This window comes from Phacochoerus africanus, chromosome 2 (genome assembly GCF_016906955.1).
Source record: "Phacochoerus africanus isolate WHEZ1 chromosome 2, ROS_Pafr_v1, whole genome shotgun sequence".
Lineage (NCBI taxonomy): Eukaryota > Metazoa > Chordata > Mammalia > Artiodactyla > Suidae > Phacochoerus > Phacochoerus africanus.
Window position 1 is genome coordinate 102,686,120 of NC_062545.1, and position 21,950 is coordinate 102,708,069.

Genomic DNA, 21,950 nt, shown 5'->3' on the forward strand with positions numbered 1-21,950 from the left:
CACCAATATGCCGGTTTTAAACTCTTTTAATACATAAATATGCAGTAGATGAAAACTAGCTTTCAAGATAGAATAGCTGTAAAACTTTAGCTTAAAAAGCTGGAGAAGAATCTGAAGTAGATGCGGAACAGAAAAATAATTCACTGTATCTGTCTTAGAAGATAGATTCAGGAATCTCTGGTTAACTGGAATTGAGAAACTATTTGCATTATGTTCAAAGAGCAGATTAAATAGCTAGGTGGATTTAAACTATAGAAGTAATAAAACAAAATTTGGAAATAAAAGAAAATATTGAAGGTTTCTCAACAGAAACATAGGATTTTGACTTATTTTTCTTCCCACCATCCTTTTATATCTGTTTTTCTTAGCTTAAAAATATGTAAACATATAATTTCAATTCATCACTTTAATAGCCCCCCAATTAAAAAAATTGTTGGAGTTCCCGTTGTGGCACAGCGGAACCGACTAGAAACCATGAGGTTGTGGGTTTGATCCCTGGGCTTGCTCAGTAGGTCAAGGATCTGGCATTGCCGTGAGCTGTGGTGTAGGTCACAGACGTGGTTTGGATCCCGCATTGCTATGACTGTGGCGTAGGTTGGCAGCTGTAGCTCTGATTTGACCCCTAGCCTGGGAACTTCATATGCCACAGGTGGGGCCCCAAAAAGGAAAAAATAAAAAAAATAAAAAAGCATCGAGGGTAAGATCTTTATGCTTACAGTAATTCTCATATTTCAGCTTAGGCCAGATTGCTTTAGTGATCGTATCAGAGTGTGAGAACCGGTTTCACCATGCTCACCAGTAGTATATATGGTACTTTAACTTTTGCTGATTTGGGAGGCAAGTATTTGTTTTGATAAGGAGAAAAATGATTCTGTGGGACAGAAACATTTTGTTTTTACCATACGTGTATATGAGTTAAATTATTCTTTTTAGGGGATTTTCTGTATGTTATTTGCATATTTTTGTGGTTTTAAACATTTTTTGTGGGTCTTGCTGAGTAATGTAATAAACTGAAAGTACATAAAACAAGTATACATACAATATAATCAATAACATCAAAGCCAACACCTGCATAACCACCATTCAGACTTATAATTAAAACTTTGCAGCATCCCTGGAAACTTTTCAACTCCATGTATTTTGTCCCAATCAAAAACTTTTCCTCTCCTCCCTCAGAGGTAACCACTATCTTGCTTTTTATGGATTTTGTTGTTTTGTTCTTTGAAAATGATGAGTACATCCGAAACAATCAGTTTAGTAGTTTGGTTTTATTGTTTTTTGAAATTATATAAATGAAATTGTTATCACAATCTTAATTTCTGTTAATAAATATTGTGATGGGGGAAATCTTAGAGTCTTAAGAATGAATTTTATTGGCTTCAAGGCAGCATCATTGAGAGTCAGTAGGGGCCCCTGGCAAATTCGAGGTGGGGCTGTCTCAGTGTTCTTCTGGTTTGGTAGAAGGTGGTCTACAGGAGTGAGAATAATCAGGGCTCAGAAGGGAGTCCTAACCTGGATGAATTGGTGGAGTGGGTTTGGGAATGGTGGCATTTAGCTAATTATTTGGACTCAAGTTTGGATTTACTTTTTTCTTGTGGTAGAACTGATGTTGATACTTAATAGCTCCTCCTGGTTAGGGAGTAGCATTAACTAATTATGAGGATAAGTATCTGTAGCACTTTGCATTGACATTAAAGCCTTTGTCTTTGAGTAGAATGGGAAGTGATTTAATGCTGGAGACCTTTGTCCAAGTGACTGTAGGAGGGGATCAGCTCTGTGCATATACCTTTAACAGAGTCAGCTTTTTGGAACCCAGATGGATGTGAATTCTGGCTGTTAATACTGATGGGCCCCAGGAGTTTTACCTCACGACTGTTCTTCATTTCTTCTCTTGTACAGTTAAGAGTATGTTCTAACTGAACTCCCTAATAGGACAGCTTCCAGTCATGGTGCCCTGCTTCCCACCTTTTATTCTCTGCTGCTCCTCAGTATTTCTTCTAAAATTTAAATATAGTTATGTTATTTTTCTGTTAAAGAACTTGCATTGATTTCCATACTTTTGTTTAGTCTATTTGGTTAAAGTTCGAATTCCTCAGCTGAGCAGAAAAGAGTCTAATCCTGGACCCTGCATATTCCTCTAGCCTCATCTCTTCATTCTTTAACCATCTTAAACTGCCTACCCAAGCCTGTTCAACTATAGCATCACTTTCTGCTTTTTTTTTTTTTGGCACATGGTATTTTCTGCCAGATGTGTCACATGCTCTGTATTACTTATCTGTTTCTTCAGGCTCTAAGTTTCATGAGATTGCAATCAAGTTGTTGGCTCAGGCTGCTATCATCTGAAAGCTTTTCTGGGATTGGAGAATTCACTTTGAGGATGGCTTATCCACATACCTGTCAACTTAGTGTTATTATTGGCAGGAAGCGCCAGTTCTCTCTGCATGGACCTCCTAGTAGAGTTTTTTGAGTGTCTTCATATGAAGCTTGCTTTCTCCAAAGTTGAGTGATGAGGAGAAAGCAAGACAGAGCCCTGGGGTCTTTTAAGACTTAACATCTTAAGTCACATCTTTATTTTTGCAAAATCCTATTTTATGGAGAGGAGACCGTACACGAATGTGAATATGAGGAGGTGAGAATCTTTGGGGCCTGATGCCCATACCTTCCACCCCTATCCTCTTTTTACAATCCATCCCAAGTATACTACTGTGGTAAAGCCTTTCCTAATCCCTTGTGTCCTCTCCTATATAAATCCTAGTTAGTTGTTTACATATTTGCTATCCTTGCTTTATGAATGAATAGAAGAGGAAACCAAAGTAAAAATACTTTGTATTAGGTGTGTGGTTAATGCAGCCCCTTAAGGTTTGATTAAGAAATGCTGGAGTTCCCTGGTGGCCTAGCAGTTAAGGACTTGTCACTGCTGTGGCTCAAATTCAATTCCTGACTAGGGAACTTGTGCTGGCCACAGGCATAGCCAAATAAAAAAAAAAAAAGAGTTAACTAAAATACTCTGCTACTGACCTAGGACTATTTTAGACAGGATATATGCATATATCTATGAGTATGTAAATTTTTTTTTTGTCTTTTCTACAGCTTCAGTCATTGCACATGGAGGTTCCCAGGCTAGGGGTCTAATCAAAACTGTAGCTGCCGGCCTGTGCCACAGCCACAGCAACGTGGGATCTGAGCTGCGTCTGCAGCCTACACCACAGCTCATGGCAACGCTGGATCCTTAACCCTCTGAGCAAGTCCAGGGATCAAACCCACAACCTCATGGTTCCTAGTCAGATTCGTTAACCACTGAGCCAGGATGGGAATTCCTATGAGTATGTAAAACTTTTAATAACTAGAAGTCATCAATAATATATATCTATTTTGAGGAAGTATTTTTTAATATAGTTGCGTATATGCCCCAGGAAATATAGGTAATATAATTTGTTGGAAATGAAAATAATCAGTATACAGAGTTCCTTTTGTGGCTCAGGAGGTTAAGAACCCGACTAGTATCCATGAGGATTTGGGTTTGATCCCTGATTGAAAATTCAAGTGAAGAGTTTTCTCAGTGACTCAGGTTGTGTTGTGGTCCTTTTGAACTATCCACCATTTAAGAGAGTTCCTTTAGGTGTTCATAAAATATTTTCATAGGGCATCTCATTCAGATCTAAATAATAAAATAAATAATTTGTAATGAGTCATTTAGATATATTGCCAAATTTTTAACTTTTCTTGAATGACTTTGTTTCACAAATTAAAGATAATATCTCGGAGACTTATATTTCTAATATAATAGAACAAGTTTTTTGATAAAGCTGTTTTGTAATACATTTCCCCAACACAAAAAATACTTAGCTGAGTTTTTACATTCTTAAAAAAGATTCATGTTGTTAACTCATTTAAAATCTTTCCTTTGGTCAGTGATGAGCAGCCCATAGATTTCATGAGACCAATTCAACCTCACTAATTTAAAGAACAAGAAACTAAAAATAGCAGTGTCAGCAAAAACAATCCTATTCCTTTTCCAATAAATTGAGACATTAAAAAAGCTCTCTTGTAACTGATCTGTCTTGCTGTTGATGCTGGTTTGGAGAAGCTGCAGACTGGTCACTTATATGGCATATAGTCGTTGGAGCAAAAGAGCAAAGAGAGATCCACAAAGGCTTAGTGAGTGTTTCCTATTATCTTCTGTTTTAAAAATAAGAATGTTCCCTCCTGGCCATATAGCAGACTCAGAATGGACTAGAAAAGTTTTTCATGTGGTATTTTGTATCCCAATACCACCAAATTCTCTGGATTACCTCTTAGGTTACCTCTAGCCCCCTCTTTCCTCACAGATAGTAACCCTCTTCCTCCTGCTTTCCTGGGCCTTATTAATCGTTAATTCGATGGTTGTTTTTCATCTCTGGTCTGTGGTGCAGCTCTGATGCCAGTTTTAATTTTCGAAGCTGCAGAGATGCAGCTTTATGTAACCATCATTGTTATATGCTGTCTGAAATATTAGGCAAACAAAAACCTCTTTGGTGGGAGTTCCCATCGTGGCTCAGCAGAAACGAATCTGACCAGTATCCCTGAGGACACAGGTTTGATCCCTGGCCTCCCTCAGTGGGTTAAGGATCTGGCATTGCCATGAGCTGTGGTGTAGGTTGCAGACTCGGCTTGGATCTGGTATTGCTGTGGCTGTGGCGTAGTCTGGCAGCTGCAGCTCTGATTCAGCCCCTAGCCTGGAAATCTCTGTATGCCATGAGTATGGCCCTAAAAAAAAAAACCCAAAAAACCTCTTTGGTGACTGGGAAATAATAAAGTAAGGTTAAGTGTAGTTGTGATGTTGTAGTTTATAATGATAAAAGTATATTTTTCTTATTTAAACATGAATATTATCAACTCCCTTTTCCCCCTCAGTTGATTCTCATGGATAAAAGATTGCTTGCCATTGAACTTTACTTCTAGTGTTTTCCACTATGAACTAGGAAATGTATGTACCTAGACCTCATTTTTTTTTAACCAGCATTGAAAACATTCAGGAGTTCCCTTTGTGGCGCAGCAGAAACGAATATGACTAGGAACCATAAGGTTGTAGGTTCGATCCCTGGCCTCGCTCCGTGGATTCAGGATCCAGCGTTGCCGTGAGCTGTGGTGTGGGTCGCAGACATGGCTCCGATCCCACGTTGCTGTGGCTGTGGCGTAGGCCAGAGGCTACAGCTCTGAATAGACTCCTAACCTGGGAACTTCCACATGCCGCAGGTGCGGCCCTAAAAGACAAAAAGACAAAAAAAAAAGAAAAAAGAAAAAAAAATTCATGACTTTAGGGTATTAAAGAGCATTTTTAAAAGTGCTGTTACTAGAGTTCCCATAGTGGCTCAGTGGTTAACGAACCTGACTAGTATACATGAGGATGCAGGTTCAATCCCTGGCCTCGTTCACTGGGTTAAGGATCCGGCGTTGCCATGACCTGTGGTATAGGTCGAAGATATAGCTCGGATCCCGAGTTGCTGTGGCTGTGGTGTAGGCCGGCAGCTAAAGCTCTGATTCAACCCCTAGCCTGGGAACCTCCACATGCCATGAGTGTGTCCCTAAGACAAAAGACAAAAAAAAAATTAAAAATAAACTACATTCATTAATAAATGTGGTGAGCTTAAAAAAAAAAAGTGCTGTTACTGTTTTTTACTGCCAAAACATTGGGTAATTGTTGTCTTGGACAGCCGCTTTAGTTTTAATTTCAACCAGTATACCTGCCTGTTACGTTTGCTGAAGCTTCTTTTCCGTAGCATGTGATGCCTTTAATAAAGAATTTTACTGTAAGGAACAGCTTCATAAATATTTCAAAACTAGCATTTTAAGAAGACTAGTATATCATTAGTTTCTGTAATAATAAAAAATATTTAAAGAAGTTTTGTTATTAGTTAATTGTTCTGTGTGGCAAAATATTTAAGTTTTTGAACCACCCAGTCTTAATATGGTCTGTCTTATTAATACTTCTTAGGAGTTCCTGTTGTGGCGCAGCAGAAACAAATCCAGCTAGTAACTATGAGGTTGCGGGTTCGTCCCTGGCCTCTCTCAGTGGGTTAAGGATCTGGTGTTGGCCATGAACTGTGGTGGCTGTGGTGTAGTAGGTTGCAGACGCAGCTCAGATCCCATGTTGCTGTGGCTGTGGCGCAGGCCAGCAGCTGCAGGTCTGATTCAACCCCTAGCCTGGAAACCTCTGTGTGCTGAGGATTCAGCTCTAAAAAGACCCCCCCCCCCAAAAAAAGGAAAAAAAATACTTTTATGCATATTAAAAAAATATAAACAGTTTCCTGGAATGTGTATTAGAATCATTGTGTTCTAAAAAAAAAAATGTTCAAACTACATAGATAATACTATGAGCAATCAGATGAAACAGCCTGGTAAAATTATTCTAATTACTTGTGTTCTTTTTTTTTGAAAGTAAAAATTTTATTCTGATTGATTTCTCAATGTGTAGTTCAATATAATGCCAGTTTTTAATGGCAGAGATTTGGTTCCATTGAAACTCCATGATGCTACAGAGAGCTACTACTTTTTCCAAGAAGTAGGTAAACAGCTGAAAACAGAAAGTACAGCTTTCTACCAGGATGGTAACTTACTAAACTGCAGACGTACTAGGTCTGCAACTTTTATAGTAGAAATGGTGCAAACATTAGCTCGTGACAAAGTAAGAAGTGGGGAGCAAGATATGAACCTCAAAAAAGGAGTCATACACATTCTGTAAAGACAACAAAAACCCAAATAGAACTATAAATATTTTAAAGGATAATTATAGAAAAGGGAACCAGAAATTTTATTCAAATGTTTTTTAGAGCTTTTCTGTAGAGATACAAATATAGATATATTTATTTATCCAAAAATGTGTTTTATACAGATAAATATTTTTCAATTAAAGATGGGACCAAAGCTGTTGCTATAACATAAAGCAATGTCTTTTTTTGTAAGACTGTCTACCTGAGTTTTCAGTTTAAGATTAATGCATTAAATGTTTTCCAGGAGTTCCTATTGTGGTGCAGTGGAAATGAATCTGACTAGTATCCATGAGGATTCAGGTTCAGTCTCTGGCCTCGATCAGTGGGTTAAGAATCTGGTGTTGCTGTGAGCTGTCATGTAGGTCACAGACACACTCACATCCTACATGGCTGTGGCTGTGGCTGGTGGCTACAGCTGTGATTCAACCCCTATGCTGCGAGTGTGGCCTTAAAAAGCAAAAAAAAGTTTTCCAAATATAATTACCTAACATCCTTTAGATACATATAAATCAAGTAGGCATTTTTTAAAAAGGTGTTCAGGTTAAACAGTATTTTTCTAAGACGCTGTGCATGTCAAACTTATGACAAACCTGATTAAGAGTCATTATTAATAAGTGTATCAAAAAGGGCTATGGTCATATTTTCTTTATAGTAAATATTTAATATTCTGATTTATAGTTTACAGGTGTTGAAAATGCATAAGATTTTACTTCAGACATGCTTTTCTGTTAATATAAAATATTTTGATTCAACATATAAATATGGCAGTAAATCTCCATACGTTGTAACCAAAAGTATGTTTTTTTCCTCTTAAAAAATGGGAATGTAACATACTTGTGTTCCTTAAATTCCCTGTTGATTGGGTACTTTTCAGGTAAAAGCCAAATTCCAGATTTTCAAAATGACATTAGAGTTTCAAGAATGCTAGATACTGGAGTTCCTGCTGTGGCACAGTGGATTAAGGATCTGATGTTGCTGCTAGTGTAGGTTGCAGCTGCAGCTCAGATTTAATCCCTGGCCCGGGAACTTCCATATGCTGCTGGTGTAGCGCCACCCCCCACCCCCCAAAAAGCTACATACTAAGCTGAAGAATAGAATACAGGGAAATGCCTACTTTATAATGCATTGTCATTTTAATAAAATTTTTTTGGGTGCTTTCCTTTACCTTCAGTCTTTAGGAGAACCTTTGCCATATGGAATGAAAGTGAAAGGCTTATGTCTTTCTCACATGAGTGGCTGTCTCTCCCATTTATCTCCTATAGCTCCTGAGTATTGGTGTTCCATTGCCTACTTTGAAATGGATGTTCAAGTAGGAGAGACGTTTAAGGTTCCTTCAAGCTGTCCTATTGTTACTGTCGATGGATATGTAGACCCTTCTGGAGGAGATCGCTTTTGCTTGGGTCAACTCTCCAATGTCCACAGGACAGAAGCCATTGAGAGAGCAAGGTATTGATTGGACAGTCATTAGTTATTTTAAAAATTGAACATAGTACATTATCTTTTATTCAGAGTTATATTTTTCAATGTAAATTATGTTTTAAATATAGATTGAAAAAAGATTATCTTGAAAATTCAGAATTTGTAAGCATTTTAATTGTAGATGTTTATTATTTAGAATATGATGAAATATGGTCTTTTTTTAAGTTAATGAGTTTTCTGTGTTTTGAATAGTTTTTGTTTCCTCTGTATATTTCTACAAATTTATTCAAATAACATAAAGACATGTTTCTGCAAGTATTATTTATAATGGAAGACTGATAATAAAAGGGAAATAGTTACATAAATCTTAAACTTTCATTTTTCACAGTCATTAAAAAATTAAATTTTATATAATCAAATATAAACTTAAGATGAAGTATTACAGGAAAATATACACAATTTTAGGTACTATGTCATCTCATCTCTTTAAGGAAATGTATGTGTATGCATACACACATAATCTTGGCTCTATCACTAGCTGTGTGACATTGGCAAATTATGTACTCTCCAAGCCAGTGCTATCTAATAGAATTATCTGCAGTGAAGGAAATGATTTATATCTGTGCTGTCCAGTATAATAGCTATTAGCCACATGTAGCTATTGAGCACTTCAAATTTGGTTCATGTGATTAACTGAATTTTTTTTACAAGTTTTTTTAACTGAATTTTTAAATCAATTTTAATTGAATTGTGAGGGGTAAGTGAGAATGTATGTTACATGTTCCTGACGCATAATGAGCATTATATGCATGCTTATCATTATTATATATATAAATAAGATATTTTTAAAAAGAAACATAAAAATATTAACAGTGGCTGTCTTTTGGTTTTGGTATTATATAATGTCATTTATGCTTTAAAATTTTTCACTATTGGATATACTATATAATCTGAGCCAAAATTTATTTTTAAAGTACTTATCAAAATGAAATGTGATTCCTTTTTCCTTTCTAAGGTTGCACATAGGCAAAGGTGTGCAGTTGGAATGTAAAGGTGAAGGTGATGTTTGGGTCAGGTGCCTTAGTGACCATGCAGTCTTTGTACAGAGCTACTACTTAGACAGAGAAGCTGGGCGTGCACCTGGAGATGCTGTTCATAAGATTTATCCAAGTGCATATATAAAGGTTAGTTGCAATTTTATTTTAGACTTGGGAAGCTCTATTTGTTGTTTAAAGATGTGAAATGGAGGTGGGCAAGAGTGTAAAAATAGTTTTTTGGGTATTAAATGATCAGAAATTATGTTTGTATAGAAAATATATTTACTGCGAACTTATATTGGCATGATTGATTACCTAATTTTGTGGTTGCATTTATCCCTGTTGTTTTATTGGGAAATTTGTTAAATGTTTTAGAGTAACATACGGGCTCTTGAGAATATTGAGTGAATTCCAAACTTGTATTCCTTTGATATAAAATATGTAAAAATTAGGGTCTGGAATTTCATCTTAGCCAATCTTCAGAATTTTATGGAAGGGAATTCTAAAAGTAATAGCTTTTCAAATTAAGAACTGAGAAATGAAAAATTCTCCATCACCAGGCTTTTAAAGATTATTTTGTACATTAAATGAGTTTTATTTACTATATCATTTTGCAAATTAAGCCTGAGGTATTTTTCATTAATTATATGTTCAGCCTATTTCAGTTTTAGTTTAAAACATACAACATTTTTGAAAGAGATAGTTGTAATTAGCCTAAATGTATTTCTAATTTCAGTGTTGTTTTGTTTTTTAATAATAAGGGCCACAGAATTGCCTCTTTTTTTGTTGTTGGCCATACCCATGACCTGCAGAAGTTCCTAGGCCAGGGGTCAAAACACCACAGTAGTAACCGGATGCTGGATCCTTAACCCACTGTGCCACCAAGGAAGTCCTCTAATTTTGGATTTTTCACAGTCATCCTAAATATCTTTATTGTTAACTACTGTTAATGGAATTAGCTTTACCTCATCACTTGTGCCCAGGAAATTGCTTAGCACACAAATACAACTGTCTTTATTTGTGTTTTCCAATTTTTCCACAAGGAATTTTAGTTGTTTGTGCTTTGTTATTATTTTTAAATGGTGCTGGGTTTCCTTATATGCTGCGTACACTTCTTGGCAAGTTTGTCTCAAGAGAATTCATTTTATTTTTTATTTTTTCCTCCCTGTCATTGCTTCTCCCTGTAACTAAGGCCGGTTTTGCCTTAGTCTGGCACCTTAGGAGCCACATTCTTATGTTTAGGAGGTAGAGGAATTTTGTCCCTAGAGGAAATTGAGATCCAATCCCCAGGTATGCTCAAGGCTTAATTCCTTTCGCATAGATTTCTCTGATGCTTACCTGTCCCATGGACAAGAATTTTATTCTTAGATGCATTTCTGAATTGTCAAACTGTTTTGCCAGCACTTGACTCATGGGTGGGTGTAGCCCTCAGAGAGCCTGTCCATTCCCTCTTTCCATATCAACCCTGAGAAGTCAAATTCCTGTTCTCTATACCTTAACTTTTTGGTGTTGGCACCCCAAGTACCTTCTGTCTTTAGTCCCTGCTCTCCACTATGGATTTTGTTTATCCATCATCAGTTGATGGACATCTGGGTTGTTTCTACTTTTTGGCTATTATGAAAAATGCTGCTATAAACATTCATGTACAAGTTTTTAGGTAGATGTATTTTTTTCATTTTCTGGATATATACCTAGGAGTGGAGTTGCTGGATCATAAGATAATGCTATGTTTAACTTTTTGAGGGACTGCCAGACTGTTTTCCAAAATGGCAGTTCCATTTTATATTTCTACCAGGTATATATATACATATATTGCTACAACACATATACACACACACATATACATAGATATATATAGAGAGAGGGTGTTTTAATTTTTCTTTTTTTTTTTTTGTCTTTTTGCTGTTTCTTGGGCCGCTCTCGTGGCATATGGAGGTTCCCAGGCTAGGGGTCAAATTGGAGCTGTAGCCTCCGGCCTACACCAGAGCCACAGCAACACGGGATCCGAGCCACGTCTGCAACCTACACCACAGCTCACGGCAACGCCGGATCCTTAACCCTCTGAGCAAGGGCAGGGATCGAACCCGCAACCTCATGGTTCCTAGTCGGATTTGTTAACCACTGCGCCACAATGGGAACTCCTAATTTTTCTATATTCTCATCAGCACTTGCTTTTTTGTCCGTCTTGTGGAAATGAAGTGGTAATCTATCTCATTGTGGGTTTGATTTGCATTTCCCTAATGGTGAATAATGTTTAACTTCTTTTCATGTGTTTACTGGCCATTTGTATATCTTTGGAGAAATGTCTATTCAGACCTTTTGCCCATGTTTTTAATTGGGTTTTTTTTGTCTTTTTATTGTTGTAAGACTTCGTTATATGTCAGTCCTTTATCAGATACATGATTTGCAAATATTTTCTTCCATTCTTTGGCTTGTCTTTCACTTTTTTCATTATAGTGATTTACAGCTCCAAAGTTTTTAATTTTGATGTAGTCTATTTGGTTGCTTGTGCTTTTGGTATCATATCTAAGAAACCATTGCCTTATCTGAGGCTATGAAGATTTACTCCTGTGTATTTTTCTAAGGATTTTATAGTTTTTGCTCTTACATTTAGGTCTATTTTAAGTTAATTTTTGTATATGGTATAAGGAAAGGATCCTTTTTGTTCTTTTGCATAACCAGTTGTTCCAGCAACCATTTGTTCAAAAGACTGTTCTTTCCCTTCTTGAATTATCTTGACACTCTTGTTGAAATTTAGTTGCCTTTAAATGGTAAAGGTTTATTTTTTGACCATTGGTTCTGTTTTGTTGATCTATATATCTGTCCTTGTGACAGTACTACCCTGTCTTGATTACTGTAGCTTCCTATAGAAGTTTTGAAATTGGAGAGTATGAGCTCTCCAGCATAGTTATTTTTCAGGATTATTTTGGCTATTCCTAGCCCCTTGGGTTTCCACATAAATTTTATGATTGGCTTGGAAGATACGTGCTTTTAATAGTTTTTTCTAGCCTTTGCATGTGTTTGGAGAGGAGAGAGAAGGTGATTATACACATATCCATCTTGACTGGAAGTCTCTTGTGCAATTTGAAGTGAATGGACAGAGGACTTCAGTGTTGAATATATACTTTGTGCCAGACTGTAGATTTAAAATTTCCAGATATGGGGTATTATTTAAAATATTTCAGCTTAAAAAAATGTGAGATCTTATATGATTAATTTTGAGAATTGTCAAATAATGTACTTTCTCTATTTTAGTACAAATGGTTCTTAAAAAGTCCCTATGGTATGAGTCTTGTCATCACTTGATAAGCCACCATCATGAGTAGATTTTCATAGTAATCTTCAGACTTTTGCCATGAACAATAAATAACTGTCTTGTCTGACATTTTAGTGAAGTAAAAAACATCCTGTTTTTTGTTGTATTAACTCAGATTTAAAAATAATTATTTCTGTTTACTAAGTATGTTATTCTTCAAAAGTCTACCTATTATGCAGAAAGAGTTGCAAGTATATCCTATATCTAACCATTGGCATTTTCTTCATTTACTAATTTTTTGGGCAGCAGTAACTAAAGATCTGTGTATTCCTATTTAGATTACCATATAGATTCTCACCAGAGATGTCATTCCTAGGGTATATTGTGTGCAGATAATATGAACCCCTGGAAGGAATGCCCATACGTTGGGAAATCCACATGAAGGAATATACTCCAACGCTCAACGCACATACATACACACAAACACGTTTTTCCCTTTTTAATTAAAATGAGGAAAACATAGGCTTGGAGAGCCATTCTTTAATTTTGTAAATCAAGAAGCTAGGACTAAATTTTTTTTTATTCTCCAATAATGTTTTTTTTCCCCCCTGCTGTTCTCATGACATAGCGGTCATCTTATATTTAAAGAAAATCATGCATTTTACAAACTTTAAGTGAAGCAAATATTTGAATTCTAAGTGGCATTGCTCTTTGCTTTCACAAATAAAATCTTTTTTTTGTTGCTTAAGCCCCTAGACACAAGTTTTTTAACAGCTTTATTGAGATACTGAGATATAAATCACCCATAAAAGGGTACAATTTAGTGGGTTTTTTTAGTATGTTTAGAGTTGTGCAAGCATCACCACAATCAATTTTAGAACATTTTCATCATCTAGAAAGAAACCTCGTACACTTTAGCTATTATTCTCCAAACCCCCATTTCCCCGAGCCCTAGACAACCACTAATCTGCTTTTTCTCTCTCTAGATTTGCCTACTTATCACAATTTGTATAAATGGAATCATATCATGTGGTCTTTCTGTTGCTTCTTTCACTAAACATAGTGCTTTCAAGCTTCATCCATAGAGCGTATATCTACTTCCTTTTAGGGCTGAATGATATTCCATATATCACATTTTGTTTATCTGTTCATTAGTTGATGGACATACATATTTCTGCTTTTTGGCCATGTTGTGAATAATACTCTGTAAATGTTCTTGTACAAGTTTTTATGTGAACACATGTCTTCATTTCTCTGGAATGTATACCCAGGAGTGGAACTGCAGGATTATAAAGTAACTCTACGTGTAACTTTTTAAATGACAACCAAACTTTTCCACAGTGGCTGTACCATTTTATATTACCGGTAGCACTGTATGACGGTTCTGACTTCTCTACAGGCCCATGAGTGTTTATTATCTTTTTCCTTTTTTCTAAAATTTTTTTTGTCTTTTTGCCTTTTCTAGGGCCACTCCCGTGGCATATGGAGGTTCCCAGGCTAGGGGTCGAATTGGAGCTATAGCTGCCGGCCTATGCCAGAGGCACAGCAACGCGGGATCCGAGCCACGTCTGCAGCCTACACCACAGCTCACAGCAACGCTGGAGCCTTAACCCACTGAGCAAGGCCAGGGATCGAACCCACAACCTCATGGTTCCTAATCAGATTCGTTAACCACTGAGCCACGATGGGAACTCCTGTCTTTTCCATTTTAACCATCCTCGTGGGTATGAAGTGGCATCTCATTGTGGTGGGTTTTGATTTGCATTTCTTTGATGATGTTGAGTCAGGTTTGTTTTGAATACTTATATGTTAGAGATGGGGCAGTCAGGGCTTCTAAACCACAGTTGTGCTGGGTTGAAGGCTATTACGATCCCCACTTAAATGTATTCCCAATTACTATATAGCATGATTTTTACCTCCAGGTCAGTAGCAAGTCCTTAATGCAGTCTTGCCCAGTATACCAACACAATCATCTATTTCCCTTTCCAGGTTACTATTTCTTGGTTTTGATTCAGAATGCTATAATAAAGCCTTACAAAAGAAAACTGCCAAAATTTGACTCCAGGTTAAAAGAGAATATCCTGAAGATGTTGACAGTGGTCTTTATAAAACACTCACTATCATTAAGTAATACATTTGTAATAAACTTATGTGAGAGTAACCACAGGAAATACAGTTAAATGAAAGCAGAGGTAAATTGTTGAATAGCTCAAGGGATGATGATCAGAAATAGCTTCTTTTTATTTATTTATTTATTTTTTTGTCTTTTTAGGGCCATATCTTTGGCATATGAAAGTTTCCAAGCTGGGGGTCAAATTGGAGCTGTAGCTGCCGGCCTACACCGTAGCCACAGCAACAAGGGATCCAAGCCACACCTGAGACCTATACTACAGCAACACTGGAACTTTAACCCACCAAGCAGGGCCAGGGGTTGAACCTGTGTCCTCATGGATTCTAGTTGGGTTTGTTACTGCTGAGCCATAACGGAAACTCCTTTTTTTTAAGTTAGAAAAATTTTTTGACATATAGTTGATTTCAATGTTGTGTTAATGTCTGCTCTACAGCAAAGTCGTTTATATAGACATATATATTCTTTTTCATAGTCTTTTCTATCATAGTTTATCTTAGGATATTGAATATAGTTTTCTGTGTTATACAGTAGGACCTTGTTGTTTATCCATTTTATATATATATAATAGTTTGTATATGCTAATCATATACTCTCAATCCTTCTTACTTTCACCCCTTCTCCATCTTGGCAGCCACAGGTCTGTTCTCTATATCTGTGAGTCCGTTTCTGTTTCATAGATATGTTCATTTGTGTCATATTTTAGATTCCATATGTAAGTGATATTGTATGATATTTTTCATTTTATGGCTGAATAATATTCCATTAAATATATGGAATATTGTATATATCGCACACGTCTATCACACACACACACCATTTCTCCTTTATCCATTCATCTGTTGATGGGCATTTAGATTGGTTCCATGTCTTGGCTGTTGTTAATAGTTCTGCTGTGAACATAGGGTGGCATGTACCTTTTTGAATTATAATTTCAAATATGGATATATGCTCAGGAGTGGGATTGCTGGATCATATGGCAACTCCATTTTTAGTTTTTTGAAGAACCTCCATACTGTTTTCCATAGTGGCTACATTAATTTACATTCTTGCCAACAGTGTAGGAGGGTTCCCTTTTCTGCACACCCTGCATTTGTTATTTGTAGACTTGTAAATGGCCATTCTGACCGGTGTGAGGTGGTACCTTATTATAGTTTTGACTTGCATTTCTCTAATAACTAACAATGATGAGCATCTTTTCGTGTGGTTTTTGGCCATCTATATGCCTTCTTTGGAGAAATTTCTGTTTAGGTCTTCTGCTCATTTTATGATCATTTGGGGGTTTTTGTTATTCAATTGTGTAAGTCATTTGTGTATTTTGGAAATTAAGTCCTTATTGCTCATTTCATTTGCAGATATTTTCTCCCAGTTTGTAGGTTGTCAGAAATATCCTTTGATCTGAGCCAAAAAGAATATTTAAAATCTCTGGTTACTTTGAATTGTCTTCATTAACTCAAATTCTGAAAGGAGGATGGTTTTCAACGAAAGCCTTAATTTTACCATCCATTGTAACAGATGAAATCTATTACGGTGTAGACAGAGTGTACAATGAGGAGGCAGTCCAGGTTTCAGTTATCAGTGTAGTCAGTAATTATGTCTTTTGGTGAGTGCTATAATTACATAAATAACCCATGTGGAAGGAAGATTTGCCAAGGTGCTTAATGAATCATTTTTACTACATCTGCAGATAAAAGTCATAATGTTTTAAAATTTCATCTTTGCGTTTAACTGTAATATTTACTTCTTTTTTTTTTGTCTATTTTTTGTTGTTGTTGTTGCTATTTCTTGGGCCGCTCCCGCGGCATATGGAAGTTCCCAGGCTAGGGGTTGAATCGGAGCTGTAGCCACCGGCCTACGCCAGAGGCACAGCAACGCGGGATCTGAGCCGCGTCTGCAACCTACACCACAGCTCACAGGCAACGCCGGATCGTTAACCCACTGAGCAAGGGCAGGGACCGAACCCGCAACCTCATGGTTCCTAGTCGGATTCGTTAACCACTGCGCCACGATGGGAACTCCTTTTTTTTGTTTGTTTGTTTGTTTTTTTGTTTTTTTGCCATTTCTTGGGCCACTCCTGTGGCATATGGAGATTCCCAGGCTAGGGGCCTAATCAGAGCTGAAGCCGCCGGCCTATACCAGACCCACAGCAACTCGGGATCCAAGCTGTGTCTGCGACCTACACCACAGCTCACAGGCAACGCCGGATCGTTAACCCACTGAGCAAGGGCAGGGACCGAACCCGCAACCTCATGGTTCCTAGTCGGATTCGTTAACCACTGTGCCACGATGGGAACTCCTTTTTTTTGTTTGTTTGTTTGTTCTTTTGTTTTTTTGCCATTTCTTGGGCCACTCCTGTGGCATATGGAGATTCCCAGGCTAGGGGCCTAATCAGAGCTGAAGCCGCCGGCCTATACCAGACCCACAGCAACTCGGGATCCAAGCTGCGTCTGCGACCTACACCACAGCTCACAGGCAACGCCAGATTGTTAACCCACTGAACAAGGGCAGGGATCGAACCTGCAGTCTCATGGTTCTTAGTCGGATTCGTTAACCACTGCGCCATGACAGGAACTCCTGTAATATTTACTTCTGATGTTAGCATAGATCTAGGCTAAGACAGCCATAATTGTGATTGTTTATAACACTGTAAAGAACTTATGTGTGAAGATCTTTTGGTTATTATTATTATTATTATTATTTTGTCTTTCTGCCTTTTCTAGGGCCACTTCCATGGCATATGGAGATTCCCAGGTTAGGGGTCTAATCAGAGCTGTAGCTGCAGGCCTATGCCACAGCCACAGCAATGCCAGATCCAAGCCATGTCTGCGGCCTACACCACTGAGTGGTCCTTAACCCACTGAGTGGGGCCAGGGATTGAACCCGAAACCTCATGTTTCCTAGTTGGATTCGTTTCTGGTGAGCCATGATGGGAACTCCCTGTTGATTATTTTTAATGACTCATGGGGGTATTTGAGAATATGTTTGAACCCTGGGAATTTATAAGTAAGTTTTATTTCCTCCTCTCAGATGATAAGATTGAGTATAGGCCATACCTGGTTTATGATGGTTAAAAAATTTTTTTGGCCACGCCCATGGCATATGGAAGTTCCCAGGGCAGGAAACCCGAGGGATTAAACCCAAATCTTCTCAGAGACCTGAGCCAGTCCATTTGGATCCTTAACCCACTCCACCACAATGGGACTCCTAAAAATTTTTTTTAGAGTATTTGTGAAGACCTAGATATAAACATATAACTCCTAGAGGATAACAAAGGAGAAAACCTAAATGTCTTCAGGTATGGCAGTGACTTTTTTTTTTTTTGTCTTTTGTCTTTTTATGGCTGCACTTGCAGCCTAAAGAAGTTCCCAGTCTAGTGGTTGAATTGGAGCTGCAGCTGCTGGTCTGTGACCTGCACTGCAGCTCTTGGCAACGCCAGATCCCTTAACCCAGTGAATGAGGCCAGGGATTGAACTCCTATCCTCATGGATACTAGTCGGATTCTTAACTCACTGACCCACAGCGGGAACTCTGGCAATGACATTTTTAGATACAATGTCAAAGGTGTGATCCATGAAAGAAACAGTTGATAGGCTGGACTTCATTAAAATGAAAAACATCTGCTCTATTAAAGTGTCAAGAGAATGAAAAGATTAACTACAGATAAGAAGAATACATTTACAAAATATACATCTTATGAAAGACTGTTATTGAAAATATAGTAAACGCTTAAAATGCAACAATAAAAAAAAGCCTGATTAAAAAATGGGCAAAAGAATAGATTAATAGATATATTGGTATGTAGATAGATATTGATATATTATCTACTGAACAGATACTTCACTAAATAGGGTATGTTGATATCAAGTAAGCATATGAATAGAGTTCAAGGTCATATGTCATTAGGGAATTAAAACAATCAGATACCACTGCATACCAGTAGAATGGCCAAATCCAAAACAGTGACAACAGCAAATGCTGACCAGGATGTAGAAACAACAGGAACTCTCATTCATTACTAGTGGGAATGCGAAATGGTACAGCCACCATTGATATTGATCCAAATGGAATGAAAACTTATGTCTGCGCAAAAACCTGAACACAGATATCTATAGCAACTTTATTTGCAACTGCCAAAATTTAGAAGCAACCACGATGTCTGTCCTTCAGTAGGTGAATGAATAAATAAACTGGTACATCCATACAGTGGAATATTATTCAGCACTAAAAAGAGATGAGCTACTAAATCATGAAAAGACATGGAGGAATCTTTAATGCATAATGCTCAGTGAAAGAAGCCAATCTGAAAGGCTACATGCTATATGATTACAACCCTGTGACATTCTGGAAAAGCTTACACTATGGAGATAGTAAGATAATCAGTGGTTTCCAGGGGTAGAGGAGGGAAGAATGCATAGGCAGTGAACAGAGGATTTGGGGCAGAGTGAAAATACTCTGTGGTACTGCAGTGTTGGATACATTTGTCTAAACCCATAGGGTTTATAAAACCTAGAGTGGAACCCAATGTAAACTATGACTTTTGATGATAATACTATCAGTGTATGTCCATCATCTCTAAGTGTACCACTGTGTTGTAGGATGTCAAACTTGAGTGGGGATAGGGAACTCTTACTTTTTTTACTCAATTTTATCATGAACCTAAAATTGCTTTGAAAAATAAAGTTCATTGATTTCCTTCTTTTAAAAAAGTAGTTATAGGAGTTCCCGCTGTGGTGCAACAGTATTGATGGTATCTCTGGAGCACTGGGATGCAGGTTTGGTCCCCGGCTGGGCATAGTGGGTTAAGGATCTGGTGTTGCCACAGGTGCAGTGTAAGTCACAACTGTGGCTCAGATCTGATCCTTGCCCCAGTCGGGGAACTCCATATGCCACAGGGTGGCAAAACAAAACAAAACAAAAAAAGGAAGTGGTTATAGAACTATTTGGCTTTTCAAATAGTTGAGTATCTGCCTTGTATTCTACTGGGTAATGCCTTCCAAGAGGTCAGACTGGTCCATTGGAAAAGTTTGGAATGTAATGGACTCTTGGGAAATCTTGAAAAAATAGTGGGTTTTTTTTGGTTGGTTTCTGTTTTTTTGTTTTTTTTTTTCTGGGCATTGTGGGATTTCTGATTTCCAGACCTGACTTTGCCGTGCTTTCTGTCCTAAAGTCTTTTAGGACTGATGGTTTGGCTAGGTATTACAGGAATCTGTATTTGAACAAATTCTTATCTCTTCAGAGAATGGGGTGGTCTAAGCTTTGTCTCTACTCAGCGCCTGCTAGAAGACAGGCATTGAGTAGAGAAGTAAGTAAATAGGAATAGGATTTGCTGTTTGTAGAGGGTTGTTTTGTTTATTGTTGTATGCTCTTAAGGTTCATGTAAATACCATGACAATCAGAATTTTTTTAGGTATCTGAAAACTAATGGTTTGGATTTCAAACTTGTTTATCTGATAAAGTATGATGTTATGCATTCTTTGATTTCTTTTATTGCCAAGGATAATTATAATTGCTCAAATTTGGGTTTTGTGCATACTGATTTTTTTAAAAGTTTATTTACTCTATCAAGGAGTATAATCACATGGTTCAGAAATTGAAGTGATATAAAAAAGTGTATTGAGCAGTCTTGCCTCTACTCTGTCCTGTCTTCCTTTCCTAAAACTTCTCAAGATGATCACTCTGCTTATGTAATCTTCCAGTGTTTTTTTTACAGGCAGATATCAGCAAATACATTATTTTAGGAAGTTTTTTTTTTTTTCCCTAGAAAAAAGGTGATTTGCCATCCCTATTTTGTTGCTTATTGAAGGAACATTTTAGTACTTTCATGAGGATAAGGATAAAACTAACAACCCCTCCCTTACTTGGCATGGCTGAAAAGGAACACTGAAATTACTTATGAACGCCTTAACTCATCCTGAAAGGCAAATGGCTACATGGGAGGCCAGAAACAAAATAATAAATAACATTTATTGACAGTGTATTGTGTACTATGCCAAGTTTACAACAACCCTGTGAAAAAAAGCATACACACTTAGTATTCATTCCCATTTTATAGATAAGAAAATTGATGCTCCAGAGATGTTAAGAAATTTAACCCATGTTAAGTAGCAGATATCCCTGATAGGATTCAGTGCTTAGTGTTTTTTTTTTAAATCACAAGCATAAACTACTTAATTAAATCCTGTATATTTGACACCAAGATTTAGTAGTTAAAATGATTTTACATTTGTTTGATTTGTTCTATTCCCTTTTTCTAAAATATTTTAAAACAAGCCCTAAATATCATTTTATTTTGCTTCTGTGGATTAAAGTAGGCATCTCTGAGAAATGAAGTTTTCTTATATAGTGATAATGCCTTTTAATCACTCCTCCAAATAGAGTGATAAAAAGAAGTTGACCTTATGACCTAGGCCATCTATTCAGCCTAAAGAAAACTCTCAGCAACTTGGTTATGAAAGGGTAGGGTGATTTCTTAACTTTATTTTATTCAAATGGATAGTTTTTCACAAAGACAATAATGGCTGACCCACAAAGAACTCTAGTTAAAGGATACATAGTCCTGTGGCAACCAAAGCTGTCCTGAAATGAAATGTGCCTCTTGATGAACTTCAAGCCACCCTTCCTAAGAACTACCGATTACAATCTACATAAAGAATTAAAACTTTGGGAGTTTTCTTGTAGCACAGTGGGTTAAGGATCTGGCATTGTCAGTACAGCAGCTTAGGTTGCTGCTGTGGCATGAGTTCAGTCCCTGGGTAGAGAACTTCCACATGCCATGGGTGCAGCCAAAAAAAAAAAAAAAGAATTAAAATTTTGAGGTGATTCTTTTCTTATGAGAGCAAAATAAAGCTTTTAGTTTTAAATAAATTGTGCATTAGTTATTGATATATGGAATATTTTCTGATGGACTCATTGCATGAGACATATACTTTTTTTAAAGGTCTTTGATTTGCGTCAGTGTCATCGTCAGATGCAGCAGCAGGCGGCTACTGCACAAGCTGCAGCAGCTGCCCAGGCAGCAGCCGTGGCAGGAAACATCCCTGGCCCAGGATCAGTAGGTGGAATAGCCCCAGCTATCAGTAAGTATGCTTTTGATTTTTTTTTTTTTAAGTGTGATAGTTGGTGTTTTATCTTAATTGACTCAGTTCATTAGTTAATTTAAGCAATAATAGAAATTAAATGTTTTTTTTTACTGGGATAACATTTTTTAATTTGTAAAAAAAAAAAACAAAAACAAAAAACTGTTCTCTGTAATAGTTTCCCTTTGTTTAGGACCCTGTATTCATTCTTTTTGTATCAAAAAAGGGAGTATGGGATAAAGGAGAAAGGGGCTTATTGTTATATGATATTGATCTCCCCTTTTT

The 21,950-nt window shown here is 37.1% G+C and overlaps 1 protein-coding gene across 3 annotated transcripts in view; it reads left to right on the forward strand.

The window, feature by feature from the left end:
• The window catches only part of SMAD4 (SMAD family member 4), a 59,190-nt gene that overhangs the window by 29,035 nt on the left and 8,205 nt on the right, over positions 1 to 21,950 (forward strand). For all 3 annotated transcript variants that reach the window (XR_007132842.1, XM_047765149.1, XM_047765134.1), the window contains exons 9-11: positions 8,012 to 8,195; positions 9,184 to 9,352; positions 21,527 to 21,665. Coding sequence is in view for 2 of the 3 variants with exons in the window: in XM_047765149.1 (XP_047621105.1) it covers positions 8,012 to 8,195; positions 9,184 to 9,352; positions 21,527 to 21,665 (492 nt within the window). In the remaining variant the exon portion in view is untranslated. The remainder of the gene's footprint in view (positions 1 to 8,011; positions 8,196 to 9,183; positions 9,353 to 21,526; positions 21,666 to 21,950) is intronic.